Source organism: Marmota marmota, unplaced genomic scaffold (genome assembly GCF_001458135.2).
Source record: "Marmota marmota marmota unplaced genomic scaffold, marMar, whole genome shotgun sequence".
Classification (NCBI taxonomy): Eukaryota; Metazoa; Chordata; class Mammalia; order Rodentia; family Sciuridae; genus Marmota; species Marmota marmota.
This window is the reverse complement of record NW_026000241.1, coordinates 15,106,522-15,122,679: the sequence shown is the minus strand read 5'-3', so window position 1 is coordinate 15,122,679 and position 16,158 is coordinate 15,106,522. Positions and strand designations below refer to the sequence as shown.

The window sequence follows — 16,158 nt, the reverse complement described above, 5'->3', positions numbered from 1 at the left end:
CTTCCTACCTAGACTGAGCCCCTAGTCCATGTGAGTCTGCCCAAAGCATCCCAGGTCCCCCATGGAGCCCAGCATGCGGCCAATACCAGACAGATGAGTCAATTGAATGCCCAGCCAAAGCATACCTGTTTGCACTGCCTGCTAATTTCAGGCCGATGATCAAGCTGGTCCTTTGTGTGGGCAGAGGCAAAGGCCAGCTCTCCAGGCCTGAGCTCAGCTGAACATCTTCAATCCTGTCGTGTCATTGTCCCAAACACCCACTCCCATCCTCATGATTAAAATACCAGCAAGGACTGCCAGTGCTGGTTGTGGGGAATGCCTGAAACTTGGACTGCTTAAGTCTTCAAATCCCAGGGAGTCTAAAGACTTCTAAAGAGAAGGGAATTAACCACGGGGGTATTTTCATGAGGGTGTGCTACTGAACAAACATGTATACACACACACACACACACACACACAGTTTGATTGCCCATTTGAATCTGGTAGAGAAACGTGGGAGGGTTTTGTGAGCAGATCCTGGGCACCCAGGAAAGCAAAAATGCTTCTCATTGTGAACACGAGGCCTCTCTGAATGTGACTACCGTGGAATCTGGATACCAGTGGGTCTCCTTTATGTAATCCCGGCAGGAATACATTCAGCAGGATTATTACAAAAATATGTAAGAAAAAAAAATAATAATTCTACGTGCCTTATTTACTTTTTCAGCAACTTCCCAGGGACGCGTTGCAAGCACAGAGCAAAGAGCAAAGTGAAATGGAACAAGGGTGCAGCGCTAGCGTGCCACTCGGGGGGCCTCTCGGTTATTTTAGAGGAGCAGGTTTCCTCACCAGGCTGTGTTCCTGCCCTCTTCTAAATGTGCCTTTGCCCTGCCTGCCCTTTCCAAAGAGCCTGGCACGGAATTTAGCACATGCAGGGGACTCAATAGATGTTTGGATGAATATAAAAATTTAAGCAGAGTGAAATTCCACAATTCAAAACATCAAATCTGACTGTTCATTAGAAATGCGCTGGGGCTGCCAGTGGGCACAGGGGTTGTTTTGGGGGTGATGAAAGGTAGAGGTGATGGCTGCATAAACTTCTGAATATATTAAAAACCACTAAATTGTGTGCTTTTAGATACATTGTATGATATAGGAAGTATACCTCAATTGTTAAAAAAAAAGGAAATGTGGGAAGAGCTCGTAGATTCCTAGGCCTGGCACTGGTGGTTCTGGTCTGGAAAGGCGTAAGAATCTCCCTTTTAAACAAACCTCCTGGGTGACACTGAGGTGGCCCTCACAGGCAGGCATTTGGAAGCAACCACAGTGAGGACCTTGTTAAAACAGGTTTTGGGGTGGGGCCTGATTCGGCAGTTCCTACCAAATCCTAGTGATGCTGATGCTACTGATTAGGACAGCACCATACACTCAAGGTGTGTGGCTCAAGATGTCAGGGCTCAAGGCCTCAGAGGGGCAAACCCCACAAATTTGGGCCCCTTCTTCCCCCAATGCCCACAAATCCCACTAGGTGGCGCTGGCGAGGACCAACAATGTGTTATCCCTAGGCAGTGGAGGGCCAAGGCAGCGGAGGGCCAAGGCAGCCACTGGGAGCCCCGTACAGGGCCTCCAGGATGCTGATCACTTCCCTGGGGCAGCTGCCTTGGGGGAGACAGGCTGGCTCAGAGCCCTCAGGATGGGTCCTGCCAGATGCAATCAGCACCTCACAGCCTCAAAGTCACTGCTCAGTGGACCCTCTGGCCAGGCTGGGGACTCCACCATGCCCCCTGCCTCCCTTGCCTGCCCATCGGTCTCCCTGACCTTTCATTGGCCCTGTGGCCCAGCCCAGCTCCTGGCAGGGGCTCTGGGATTGCCGCTGCATCCCTGGGGGGTTCTGTGGCTGCCAAACAGTGCTGGGTTGGTTAGATACCTGCAGGAGAAGCCCCAGGTGAGAGACGCGGATGCTTTCAGGGAGGCCACGCCCCTGCAGTGAGGCCGGAGACAGGCTCAGAGCACAAAAGTAGCTTGCCTTTCTGGCTGCTTGATTTTTACCCCGCTGTGACCACCGTCTGGCAGGAATGACAGCTATTTGTGTAGCTGCCCTATCACTCTTAGGGAACTGTAAAATTCCCAAGGGGAATGCCCATTCAAAGAGGAGAGCCAAGGGGGACCTTGGAGAGCTCTGTAGGGCCAGCCCACCAGACCCACCAGCAGGCACCCCGCTAAGTCAAGCAGCATGCCCTCGCCCTGGTCCATGCCTCTCCCTCTCTGTGAAGCTCTGCCTGTGTGTGAGGCCCCTTCTCTGAAGTTCAGAGAACAGGCAAGAATAGAGCCTGGCACCCCATCCTCTGTGCTGCCTGGATGAGGCCCCTCTCAGGCCCAAAGCCAGTGCGGGGCCCTTATTCCATGGCACCACTCGGCTACTCTCTGCAGGCTGGAGCTTTTTTAGGCTGTGGTTTATGTAATTTAACGCTAAACAGAGTTCTTTCAGATGCTCTGAAACTGCAAACATTTTGTCAACACCTCGTCCAAAAGCAAGTGTTGCCTCCCTCGAAAGATGCCCACGTGAGTTAAACTGGAGGCCTCTTTACTGGGAAATGGCTTTTCCTTGTCTGAGCCTGGGGAACCTGCTTGAAGGTCCCTCTCTGCATGTGGGTGGGATGGTAGAGGGCCCAGGGGTCATGGTGGGTGGGAATGTTGGAGCCAGGAAATGCTAACGGGTCTCATTTATTCTGGGGTCCTCAGGAGCTTGACTTCTGGGATACTCTTCTCCTGAAGAAATCAGAAGGGTTTCTCAAACTTTCATATGCCCGGGAAATGCCCTGGGGATCTTGTCAGATGCTGGCTCGGCAGGTCTAGGGTGGGGTCAAGTTTCTACATTTCCAATCAGCCATTCCTTGGTGGCTATGCTGTCTGTCTTAGGAGCAGTGGGGAGTCGGCACCACTTCTGGCTCTAAACTAGGACAGGATGGGTGGGGGCAGCACCCTAGGCACAGCCCCAGTGAAGTCCCCCTGGGTGCACACAGCAGGGATTAACTGCAAAGGATATGAATGAACCAGAATCTTCACTGCTGCTCTGCGGACAGGGTGGAAGGGGCTGAGGACATACAAGGCGTTGGTGGCACTGAACCGGAAGATGGTCTTGCCCTTATTCAGCACGATGAAGGTCTGTGGACAGAGAGCCATGAGAGGTCAGGAGCAGCAACCCCTAGGCCCTGCGGACAGGGGCTTTTGGGGGGAAGCTGTCAGAGCCCTAGGACTATGGCTAGCTGGGGAAAGAGGAGCGGGAAAGGACAGCCAGCATACCCAGCGGGCTAGTCGTCCCCATTGCCTCACTCATGGGTGAGGTGGGGAGCAGCCTAGTTAAGGGTAAGGTCAGGTTGGTTGAGACCTAGTTTAGTTTCAAGATTATAGCCCCAAGAAGTAGGGGTTTTCCATGGTCCTTGTCCAACTGCTGTCACAGCAGTGGCCCAGACCTGGGATGGCTCCTCCTTCCCCTTCTTCCTCCACTGACCTCTCCTGGACCTGCAAGGCTTCCCCACCAGGCTCCCTGGGAATAAGGGTATGGCTGGGGGGATGGGGAAGCTGGGAGGACATATGGCTCAGGAGGAGGGAAGGGGAAAACACTGAACCATTGGTTTTTCCTAAGACCCTGTCTCTTGAAGTCAAGGGCAAATGACAACCTAGCATTTCCCTCTAGGGGAATCACGAGCAGCTCAAGGCAAACCCATCGCTTGGCTTCTAGAAGATGCCTGCCTACAGAGCAGCGTAGCATGCAGTGTGGGAGCAATGAGGGCTGGAGGTGGAGCTGTGAGCACAGCAGGTGGGAATCTGGGCCAGCAGCCCAGAGGACAGAGGTCTTCCCAACCTGCCTGGATGTGTGATGGGCACAGGTCTGGGATCTCATTTGTCCAAGGGCTAAGCTGGTGACACAAGGTTCTAGCTTATCTGGGCAGGGGAGACAAGTTGACCAGGTAGATTAGAACCACAAGTTCTGCTGCAGTGCCTCCATCAGCCCACAGGGCTATAGGCAGCGTGGTCAGGGGCTCAGCGAGGGGAGACAGGAAGTTCAAGGCCAGGACCACAGCTGGAGCCTCTATTCAGACATTCTCAGACACAGAGACAGAAAAGATGGTGTTCCCAACTCCTTCCAGGCTAACTGACACCAGTCTCTGCAAGCCTACCCTTAACCTAAACTCATTCAAGTCCACCTGCAGTGACTCCTGCCTGCCCCAGCTAACTCCAACCTAATCACCATCCATCTGCCCATCGTAACCTTGACTCACGGCCCGCTGTGGCCCAACCCCAACCCAGTTCTTACTTTCAGCTCTCACCCACCTTCCAGCCTAATAACTCTGACCCCAGCTAGGCCCATCCCCCAACCTTCACCCCACTTCAGTCACTTGAACCAAGGGGAAGTTTATCTGGTCCTGCCTGGGAGCAGGACCCGGGTCAAGGTTTCCTTTTCCTCCTGTTTATATAGACTGGGGGAAGGGACTCCCTTCACACGCGTATCCACTCACATATACATCCACGTGCACATACCCTCAGGCTTTTAAACAGTCTCAAACCACCATTGCATACACTCGGCACTCGGTGACATAGGCATGTGTGCTCACACCTGCCAGGTGCTCACACACGGGCACACTGACCACACTTGCCCTGTCTGCCCCTCAAGTGCCTCCTTAGCCTAAGGCTGGCTGCAGAAAATGTGAGCACCTGCCATTGTCCTTGGTACTTTCTGGGGAAAGGTCCTCCCCAGGTCCCAACCCACTTCCCTCTAAGAGTGAGGCCTGGAAGCGTGGGCAGCAGGTGGGAGTCTAAGCCTCTAAGGAATCCTGTGTGTCTGTGGTCTGTGGCTGGGTGCAAGGTGGCGCACATGGTCCTCACAGAGAAGGCTAGGGCAGTGCAGGGCAGGAGATCTGGACTGGAATTTAGCTCCTGGGTGGAAGCTGGAGTCACCTGCCCTAATGGACAAAAGCTGCTTCCTCTCCCTACACCCAGGAGGGACAAGGGCAGAACAACTACCCCACCATACTACACCCCCAGCAATCACTATCCTTTCTCCCTCCACCCCTGAGATCTTCCAGTGGTCTTCATGGCCCCTCTGCAGGTCCACAAGGCTCAGGGGCTGCTGCTATGGCCCTGCCTATGGGACTCTCCCATGCCTGGTTAGTTCGTGCTGCCTGAGGGGTGGGGCGTGGGGGCTGTGCACTGTCCCTAGTTAGGAGAGGTGGCCATATGTTGTGCCCACACTGGATCCAGGGCAGGACACTGGTTCCAATTCACGTGCACACCTCCTGATGGGGAGGACTCCATGGAGTCCCAAGGAGGGAGGTGAACACCCAGCCACAGGTCATTCTCCAAGGAAGCTTCCGCCAGAAGGCAAGATGTCAACAGAAGCTGCTCTATCTTTGCTTCATAGCACCAGACCAGCAGCTTGGACTGCATAATTCCTGTCTTTTATTTTAGAACTCCAAAACTGAGGTGATTGGAATATAGATTGACAGTGAGTCATTACCCCAAAGCCCAGGGGAGCTTGCCCCCCACACAGTCCTTATGGAGGGAAGGCCCTCTCTCTTCTGCTGTACTGCAGGGAAGTGCCTGGAAGGGAAGGGGGTGGGGAAGGTGGGAGTCACCTTTTGGGTGCTATAGAAGGGGTCCAGGTCCTCCAGGGGCTCCCCAATGAGCTCTCGGGGTGGGTTGCCATAGAGATCTGGCAACTTTTTGGAGGCCTGCAGGTCCAGCTGGGGCCGAGGAGCCTCTTCCTCGGGCAGCCCCTCCCGGCTCTCCTGCGAGGTGGCCGAGCCGCGGGCTTGCTTCTCCGCCATGCGTTTCTCGATGGCCGCCAGGGACTCCCGGGTGAACCTGCGGAAGCTGCTGGTGCCCCGAGGTAACAGGAAGTTTGCCATCTTCTCATCCTGCTTCTGGGGCACAGGCTGTCCTCAGGCTGCCTGGGGGAAGCTGAAAGACACAGATAATGGGCCTGACGGGATGCCAGGGCCAGAAGGCAGGATGGCCAGACCTGCGAGGGGTGGCTGTGCAGGTGGAGCAAAGGACCGGACTTGCAAAGAGGCTGGAGACCCCAGGCTACCAACCACAGCACATGCAAACCTGGCTGACACTAGCGTGGGAAAATCCAGAGCCTGTGGGGTACTGGCAGGGAGGTCAGTTTCCCTGTCCCACCCTAACAAGATTAGGTGCAAGTGAGCATCGTAGCACTGTCATCCTGCCCCATGCAACCCAGAAGGAAAGGCTCACTCCCTTTGGTCCCTTAGCTGTCTTCATTGGAGACACTCCCACCACTGATGCCCACACCCCTGGGCTCAGGAAGGTTACTCTGTGAGGCAGGGATGGGGTCTGTCATCTTTCTACTCCAATATCCCTGGCAGAGCAGGCCCAGAACAAATGGGGGAATGACTCAAAGAACACATTTAAGGCATTAGAAGGTACCAAGTCCTGCTTCTCCTCTTCAGGGCTATGGTGTCTGGTCCCCCACAGCATCACATGTCTTTGTGGGGCATTGTGGGCCGATCTCACCTGGGGCATCAACTGATGGGACTTTTGCATTTGCCATAGGAAACCCAGGAATATCCTGTAGGTTTTTAGAAACAGCTGGGAGCTCTCATCCAGATGTTGGCGGCCTGGTATACACAGCTGTGATAGAGCTCCTGCTGAAGCTCTCAAAGGAATCCCCAAGGTGCTACATCCTCCCAAACGAACCTGCTGCCAAACATGGGAAGTGCTGAGGGCTCCTCAGGCTGCTTCTTACTCCCCTCCTCCCAAGCAGATGAATAAATGCCAATCCCAAGGGACGGCAGAACCAGAAAACGGTGACCACTATCCACTAGGACATCCAGCCAGCACACGCGTGTGACGTCAAACCGGGAGAATGTGGCCCCTGGTGGCCTCAAACGATCCAGAACCTGGTGTGAACGCACTCTGCCAATGACAGCAAGGCAGAAGAATGCATTCCCTACTGCCCCACCAAAACAGGATGTGGTCAGGAGGGCTCCTGACCGTGACACCAAGCCAGGAGGCTGTGCTGCTAATTACCACATCAGACCGGGAACGCTGGGCACCAGCTCAAGAGGGCAGGATGGACACCTGTTGGAGATCTCTGCCAGGACAGAATCCCTTCCTGTCAACCAAAGGCTTTGCCCTGATCTTACTCCTGCAAAGCATGTCACCAGTGACCCCATGAGCTGCTGGGGCATCCAGCCCGCACAGAGCGGAAAAAGGGCCCGGACCTGGGGCTGCCTTGAGCACTATGGGTTGCAGGCACTTGGCCAAGTGGCAGGTAAACAGGGAGCAAACACAAGACAGCCTGGCCTCAGAAGGGTGCCTCTGTCCCCAGGGAAGTGCAGCCTGGAATGTGTGGAGGGAGGCAGGAGGGCGGAAGTCATGGACCAACGCTTTTAGGGGCCATCCCATCCTCTGCATCTTTTTTGTGTTTCATTCACATGAAGTTAAAGGAGCATCTCCGTCAAAAATAGCAGGTGAGGGAGTGGGTTTCCACTTCATAAAAGCATTTCCCTGTCTACCTTCCTTCTCTGAGTGAACACAGAGACTTCTATAACACTTGTCACCAAATGGGAAATATGGCTCTTTTTTCTCCTCAGCTGGGGAGAAGTTTGGGTGATTTTAAACTTTTTTTAAACTTTTCTTCATTGCTTCTTTTTGTTAATGATGAGCTTGCAAAAACAACAAGGTCACTATTCTTTTTATTAAAACAACAACAACAGACTGGATGACAGCAGCCCCTTGCAGGGTAACCCTCACCACTGTGAGCAATCACTAGTTCTGTAAATTGGGAAGCCACCCCTTAAGCTTGGAATTATTTGTTAAAAATAGTGCTCTTTGTCTGACTGTATCCATCTGTGTACATGTGTCTGCAAGGGTTCTGGAGACACATACACCTGGGGATGTGCAAGGCTACTGTGCAAAAGTTGTATGTGTGTGTGTGTGTGTGTGTATGGAGAGAGAGGGGGAGAGGGGAAGGGAGCTTGCACCTGCATATACGTCTGTTCTAGCAAAGATGTGTTTGTAATTTGTATTGAAATAAACGATCCATGCAGATAGGTGCCCATTAAGTGTACAGGTGGATGAATTTCCACAAACTGAACACACCTGGTAACCAGAACCCTGACAAAGAAAGAAATGGTTCCCACTCCCTCCCTCCTGGGTCCCATTCCAGTTACTAACTACCCTCCTTCAACAAGGGTAACCAACCACTCTCCTGACTGCTAAGGGTATGGATGAATTTTGCCCGACTCCGTAGTTCAGGGGTTCGTAACAGATTCCTTGGAGGGATGGGGAAAGGATTCTGGAGAGAAATCACATCCCCGTCTCATTCACCTTCAACTCAAATTTCTTTCATTTATGAACACAGGCGACGGAACAGAGGGTTAGCAGTATCTGTGACCAAAAGAAACTGCAGCTTCCTCTGAGCCATCACAGTGGCTGCTCGTATATCAAAGATTATTCACCGCTACTTTAAAATCATAGTACTTACACCAGCAACTCGATCTTATTTAAGACATTAATAAAGCAGCACACACATTAACAAAGATTGGTTTTCAAGTGTTCTGATAGTTGCATTCAATACAATTGGTTTCCTGTGTATTTTATGCTGTGTATTTTATTGACTTGAAAAATGTGATTCTGAGCTGAGCTTCACCCACCTGCAGTAGTCCCTGCTGAATGGCTGACCCTTGGGTCCCCTCCTCTACACCACACTTTCCTTATCTGTGTATTGAGGAAGGTGAATGAGGAGACCCTCAAGTCATTCCTGGGATTCTCTGATGTTGTCACCACCCCGCCACCCCCTCTGCCTTTCTTTCGGCCACCCTGGAGAACGGCACTGAAGGCTCTCCCAGGAGAAAGTCTAGCCTGAGGGCCCCAGCCCGCGCCCCCTTGGGTCTGACAAATTCCATTCTGAGGCTTGCATTACCCCAGTGGGAGAGGTAGAGGCAGGCACCAGGTCTTGGAGGATGCGCAGAGGTTATGGGGGGGGTGTGTAGGTTCACATGCCCAAGCACTATCTCACCCTTTTTAGTTCCCCTTCACTGGAAGCCCTGACAATGGGGTCCTGGGTCCCAAGAAGGGTCTGTCTCAGCTGGCCTCCTGCTCAGCATCCACACTCTCAGGGCCCTGGCCCGGGAGGGGTGTGGGCCTCCCGGGAAAGCAGCTGAAACCAGATTCCAGATGAAGTTCCCAGCTCCCCAGCAGCCAGGCAGCTTCAGGTTCCAAAGTAAACCTGCCAAGAGCCTTCTTTGTCCCTGGCTGCTCCTGGTGGGTGGCAGGATCCATTTCCGCCTTGTTCTCCTGTTCCCTGCACCTGGCTCCGGCCCTGTTCTTCCTTCAGCAGCCCCGGGCCCACGCCCTGCTTTGGCCACGCCTGGCTGAGCCCCACTGCTGCAAGGTTTCCAGTGATGTCAGGGTGAGAAGGGCCCAGGCCGCCAGAGGATGCTCAGCCACACCCCTTAGGCTGGGAGGTCAGACCTGCTGATTAGGAAGGGTCCACAATGGGGAGGCTGCAGTGGTCATTGGACTCCAAGACCACAGCCACCCTCCCCCTAGATGCCAGCACTGCCTGCTGCTCCCCTGGCCCACGCCAGCTTCTCCCTCTGCACCAGCTCCACAGTTGCTCTCTAGGATGGGACAGCGCTTCCATCTGACCACTCTGCTTGGGCAAGTTTCCCCAGTCCTTTCAGCCTCACTATCCCCATGTTCATCTGCCTCTGGTTACTGGGCACATCTTTCTCTAGGTCCCACTGGCTCTGGAAAATTAGTGAATCCTCCTTTTCAAACTGGTTCCTCTTGACACCCTTTCTTCTGATTCTGACCCCAAGTCCTCCAGTCCCACCTATTATTGTCACTTCCATCCCCAAAGCCACTGCCCTGGGCCAGGCCTTCTCACCCCTGCCTGGACCCAACCATGCCCCTGGTAACCCCTACCTTTCTTTTTCCTTCCACCTCACTCTGTGACTCCAACATTCCCGCTTTCTGTGCCCTGTGTGATTGCAGTTATCTCCCGCTCTTTGTTACCTAACCTGCTGCAAGACACCTCTGACTGTCAACTCACTCATGTCCCTCTGCCTCCTCCACACCTAGGCTTTGGCCCTTCCTGACAGTCCCTGGAGATGACTCCGGTCTTCACTGTCTAGTCTTCTCCTCACCTCTTCTTAGGGCAGGGCGGGGAACTCCTCTAACCTTTGGATTGCATTATGAGGATTCCCACCAAGACAGAGATGGCTGTTGGGAGTGTGTGAGGCAGGGGGTGGTGGGGGGGGGGGAGAACACGGTTTACAGCAGGAACTGGCCTCCTGAACTGTCTTCTCAATCAGCCTGCTGAGGTGGGCATGCAGCTAGTGACCTATGGATGGTGCTTACAGGGCTGTGACATGGAACACATCAGCCTGGCAGCCTGGAGTGCAGCCATGGGCACTGTCTGGGGTGGGGGACTGATGCTGGATGATTAACTTGTCCAGATTTGCCTGGGACTTTGCCAGTTTTAGTACTTAAAATACCTGCATCCCAGGATACCTCTCAGTTCTGGGCAAACCAAGATGGTTGGGAACAAGCTCTGGTCTTCTAGCTCCTTGCAGCCTCTCCCTGCCCACTTCAAACCCAGATCCCCAAGACAGGCACACACCAGCGTCCTGAGTCATGTCTGGCATTTTGGTCGCCTTGGAATCAGAGCCTCTGGAACCCAGCATGCAAAGAATATTCTTTGCCATGTAAATTTATGCAAAGCGCTGTGGAAGTGGCTCCCGGGCTTCCTAGGAAATCTCTGCTAGCTTCCTCTACTCTGGGCTCCTCTCTCCTGCCTGGCAGTCTGGTGACCTTGGACTGGGGCACCTACCAGCCGGGGCCCACAATCCCATCTGCCTCAGGACCACTTTGCCTCATTCTGGGGCACTTCTCTTCTGCCTTCCTGTGCTCCTAAAGAAGAGGTTCAGGGAGAGGGTGTGGGTAACCCCAGAGCAGGTACCGAACCACCCAAGCTGGAGGCCAGGGCACCAGTGGTTTCCTGGGTACACCCTGGTCACATGCCATATGTGAGCACAGGGTCCTGTCCTCTGCTCAGGTTGATGGGACACACTGGGAAGACAGGCACTTCTAGACTGACTACACCAGGAACAGGAGGATGGGGTTGAAGGAAGTCTGACAAGTCATCCACAAGATCCCAAGTGCTGACATGAGAACTAGGGACCTTCCTCACTCTGGGGCCTCAGTGCCTGAAATCCCATGAAGATCTGTAGCCCTTGCACACATCAGGCAACTTCCTGTCTTATTTGAGGAGAACATGCTAATGAACACCTCAACTCGGGCTCATTGGATTAACTAAATGGTTGAGGGGAACATTTACTCAGCATCTGTGTATAAGTTCCTACGCGTGATTTCATAGAATACTTTTCTTCTCAAGGTGACAGATTCCAAATCAACAGGTGGTGATGAGGAAATGAAGTCCCCAGAGATTCCACACATACTTTCGGAGAATGGCAATGAGAAGACACCTGGGCCAGAGAACCTGCCCCTGTATCTGTCTCTGCCTCCCCTTCTGGCCTCCCCACTTCCCTCTCTTGAAGATTTCCTGTCCTTATGTGGGAGGAGGAAGTGGTTAGGGCTGTGTCTTGGAAGCTAGTTTGCCTATATGAACTTGGGCCCTGGCTCCTTAATTGCCTGTATTCTCGGGCTGGGGAATTGATTTTCTCCAGCTTAGTTTTCCCATTGGCAAAGTGGGGTTTCTAATAGTACCCACTTCCCGGGACTGTTGTGAGGCAGAAGTGTATTGATATTTTCCCAACCTTGGCACACAGCGCATATTCACTGAATATATCGGTTGCTATTATCATGGTGGTTACGGCTGTCATTACGATCATGTGTCACTTAACAATGAAGATAGGTTCTGAGAAAAGCATCATTAGGCACTTCCGTCATTGTGTGAACACCATAGACTATATTTACACAAACCTAGATGGTGACTATCAATGATTATACATAGCCTCTCCCCTCTGCCCTTACTTTGGTGCTGGGATGGAACCTAGGGCCTCACAACATGCTAATGCACACGCTATACCACTGAGCTACACCTTCAGCCACTGAACTCAACATGGCCTCTTGATACAATAGAGAAAGGAAATAAACATGATCTATCTGTACGGCATAACACGGCCTACTGTTATATGGTAAACTTTATTTTATAAGTAAGCGTTCACTCTAAAATAATGATAAAAATATGGTAAATACATAAATCAGTAAGGTGACCCTTTGTTGTCAAGTATCACGCTCTACACATAGTTATATGTGCTGTGCTCTATGTGCCTGGCGGTGCAGCCGGTACGCACACTCCAGCCTCTCTGCACACTCAAGGCCAGGAACTGCTAATACAACGGTGGCTATGACACCACTAGGTGACAGCTATTTTTCAGCTTCATTACAAAATCCTGGGACCACCGCTGTTTATGTAGTCCGTTGTTGACACTGTTATGTGGCACAGAGCTCTATTATTATTCTCATACGAGATCCAGCTCAGAGGGCCTCCCTTCCTCACCAGCCCTCCCTGCCTGGCTGGCTCTTCTCCTCTCGGTGCTCCTGACACACTTGAATTCCCATATGCATTTTATGGCATATGGAGTTTGCTTCCACATATACTTTCCCCCTTTGGGGTTTGTACTGAGCCCCTAAAGGGAGCCCAACCTAGTGAGGTGCCTGTAAGAGCCTGATGGATGAAGGAATGAACGCAAACCCACACTGTGACCCTGATCTCCTTTCTGGTCCTCAGTTTCCCCAACTCTGAGCTGGAGTAAGCACTGACAAAGGGCTATCCCAACAGTGTCCCATGTTCATTATGAGCCCAGCATGGCACAAAGCACTGTTGTGGATTACTTTATTTCATCCTCACAAAAATCTTAGGAAGGGGGTTGTGTTCATTATCCTCCTTTTACAGATGGGAAATCTGATGCTTAGAGTAAGTCAGTCTCTCAGTCTGTTTGAAGTCTAACTATTGCACGACATTGCCTGTACTTCAGAGGGCACAGAACTGGGAGGAAAGGGTGTGGCTTACTTGTGGCCACCAGTTTGGACTGAGCAGGTCTGGGACACCCCCTCCCCGCCCCCTACACACACACACTCACACACACACTCCAAGACTAAGAGTCAGCTACTGGCCTCAGCGGAGGCTGGCCTGGCCCATGTCCACGCCTGGGCAGATGCTCCCAGGGAGACCTGGCCGATTTCTGCCCATGCCCAGAATCAGCAGTTTTCCTGAAAGAAAAGATTCCCTAGCAGTTTTCTCTCCAGCTCTGACACTGTCCAACAGGGTAGCCACTCACTGTGTATGGCTACCAAGCAATTGGAACATGGCTAGCATGACAGAGACGTGCTGCTGGGAACCCATACTAATTGTGAAGGTTTAGTAGGAGACAAAGAATACCAACTAATTCATTAATATATTTTTTTCTTGTATGAGGGATTAAATCCAGGGGTACTTCAACACTGAGTCACATTGCCAGTCCTTGGTTTTTTTACTTTTTATTTTGAGACAGGGTCTTGCTGAGTTGCTTAGGGCCTCGCTAAATTGTTGAGGCTGGCTTTGAACTTGCAATCCTCCTGCTTCAGCCTCTGGAGCTGCTGGGATTACAGGCGTGTGCTACCACGCCCAGCTCATTAATAATTTTTAATATTGATTACAAGTTAAAAAAAAGCTACCATTGAACTTGATAATATACTGGATTAAATCAAGCATGTTCAAATTGATTTCACCTGTTTCTTTTTACTTTTCTAAATGTGGCTGCTAGGAAAATCTAAAATTACATGTGTGACTTGCATTTGTGGCTCATGTTATATTCCTGTTGGAAGCCACTGATGTAGCGTTTGGGCTACCAGACCTTAAACCAGTATAGAAAGCCACCTGCTCTGGAGCCATGCCTCAGGCTGGCCTCTGGGGAGGAGGTGGGGGTGGGGATGTCGGAGGGGTGGAGATGGGTCGAAGGAGAGTTGTCCAGGCAGACCAGGAAGTGCCACCCTGGTTTCTGGCAGTGGCCATGGGTGGCTATGGAGGCTCAAGCCACAGGTTGGGGTGGTGCAGTGGAAGGGGGAGGGGTCGACAGTGTGTTCAGACCATCCTTCCTGCCCAGGCAATTATCTGCACGTCCTGCTCTCCTCTCCGGGGTAACAGCTTGGACAAAGACTCCGTGGGGGTGCCAGCTGGTGCTCGTGGCCTGTGTATTCAGGTCCTTGCTCCCAGATCAAAGGCACATTGACACATCCTTGCACAAGGGCCTCAGCTAACTGGCTCCCTGAAGGCTCTATTCCTTTGAGACTGCACAAGCATTAACCCTGTGCAGTCTGGAGCCTGCCCTGAGGAGCTGGGGCCGTCTAAGGGGGCTTTCCTTCCGTGGTCCCCATCCAGCCTCCAGCAATCTTGGGAAGTCCTGCAGAATCACCCCCATCCCTCTCCCAGGCGAACACGCCCACCCCAGAAGCTGGGGATGCCCTCATTTACACACATTTGCATCCCCTCATTTATTCCAACACTCTGGGAAGCCCTGGCTAATTCAGCAGACAGGAAAACCCCGCCCATTTTCGCCCTGCCAAGTGATTCCCCTACAGGGATGAACAGGGGGGTCTTGGAGATCAGAGGCCCCTTGAGGGGTGGAAGCTGAGGAGAAAACTGGCACTGTCAGCCCCAGCCCTGCATTTAGTCCACTTCAAAAGGACAGACTGGTTTGAGTGCTCCTAAAATGCTGCTGGCCCCACTTTTCCCTCCTCACCCCTTCCCCACAGCAAGAATGGGGGTCAAGGGTCAGGGCTTGATAGCAGCACATTCACCACATCCAACAGTGTCTGGGTGTGCCAGGTCAGGGGACTGCAAACTCCCCAAGTAGTCAGGAAACCCCTCCACAGGGCACACCGCCCCCTCTTCCTCCAGGTCCTGGTCTTCCCAGTCAGCCGCGGGGATCTATAGTACACTGAATGGCACCCCATTTGTGGCCAGGACCCATCATTGCCAGACCCAGAGGGTCCAGGATGGAAACCTGGAGGATCTAACTGGCTGAAACCACAGTGACGGGGCGGGGGAGGGGCAGCCCAGCCACCCAGGGGCACTTTCACCCTAGATCCCCCAAACCAGGTGTGTACTCTTACACAGCACACATAATCAGGGCAGAATGGTGCCCACCGGAGAGAGGCCCCATGGAACACTCTTGCACACTGGTGCCCATGAGACTGCAAATCAGCATCCTCTCTCTAGCCCAGTTCCTCCCAACTCATTTTTCTTTATTCCTGAGCTGAAAAAAGGCCTTCATTGGGGAACTGCATGGACGCCATGGCAACAGAGGCATTTATGAGGCACCTACTGTGTGCACTGAGGGAGATAAGACACACACCCCCAGAGGAAACTGGGAGGTCTACCCTCTGGGGTCTTTCAACTCCCGGAGGGAGATAAGTCAATCCAAGACACTAAATCTCTGCCACAAAAATGTCCACAACACAGTATAACTCCATATGCAACCCCTTTTCCTTAACACTGCTTTAAATTAAGGTCTAACTTAAATGCAAGAAAATGCACAGTTTAGACATAGTTGGATGAGTTTCGACGAATACATATACCTGTTAACTGCCACCACAATTAAGATAGTAAACACTCCCCTTACTCTAAAAGTCCCCTTCTGTCCCTTTCCGACACCTGCTCTGATTTCTAGCACCACAGACTAGTTTTGCCTGTTCTAGAACTTCACGCATATGGGCTCTTTTGTGTCAGGTTGCTTTTGCTTCACATAATGTTTTTGACAATTTTTTTTTTTCTTTTTGGCGAGTGCCAGCTAAGATACCTGTGCAATGCAATGTGAGCACAAGGAATTCTTCTGGGGACAAGTTCTTAATTGGATCAAAAAAAAAAAGCGAGGACCGGAAGAGGCCCAAAGTCCAGTTATCTCTGAGGACGGTAGGCCCCCAAGGATTCATAGGGAGTGTTTTTTTCCCCCCTCTCCTTCCCTCAGACAGTTCTTGAAACGGAAGTGCAGCAATTATACCTCTAATAGGCACCCGGGCTCAGCCAGTGAGTGGGGGCTTTCCCTGGGTTTCCAGTTCTGTTGGCAACTCGCTGTGGCTTTATTTAACTGGCAGTCTGTGCTGAATCCGACCCAGCAAGGCGGCGGGGCTGGCGCTGCAATC

The 16,158-nt window shown here is 52.3% G+C and overlaps 1 protein-coding gene across 6 annotated transcripts in view; it reads right to left on the bottom strand.

Annotated features, from left to right (window-relative positions):
• The window catches only part of Scn5a (sodium voltage-gated channel alpha subunit 5), a 97,934-nt gene that overhangs the window by 74,973 nt on the left and 6,803 nt on the right, over nt 1-16,158 (bottom strand). For all 6 annotated transcript variants that reach the window (XM_015489476.2, XM_048794931.1, XM_048794933.1 and 3 more), the window contains exons 2-3: nt 5,616-5,940; nt 3,026-3,144 (exon numbers count right to left, since the gene is read on the bottom strand). In XM_015489476.2, coding sequence (XP_015344962.1) covers nt 3,026-3,144; nt 5,616-5,888 — 392 coding nt within the window. In that variant the 5' untranslated portion in view covers nt 5,889-5,940. The remainder of the gene's footprint in view (nt 1-3,025; nt 3,145-5,615; nt 5,941-16,158) is intronic.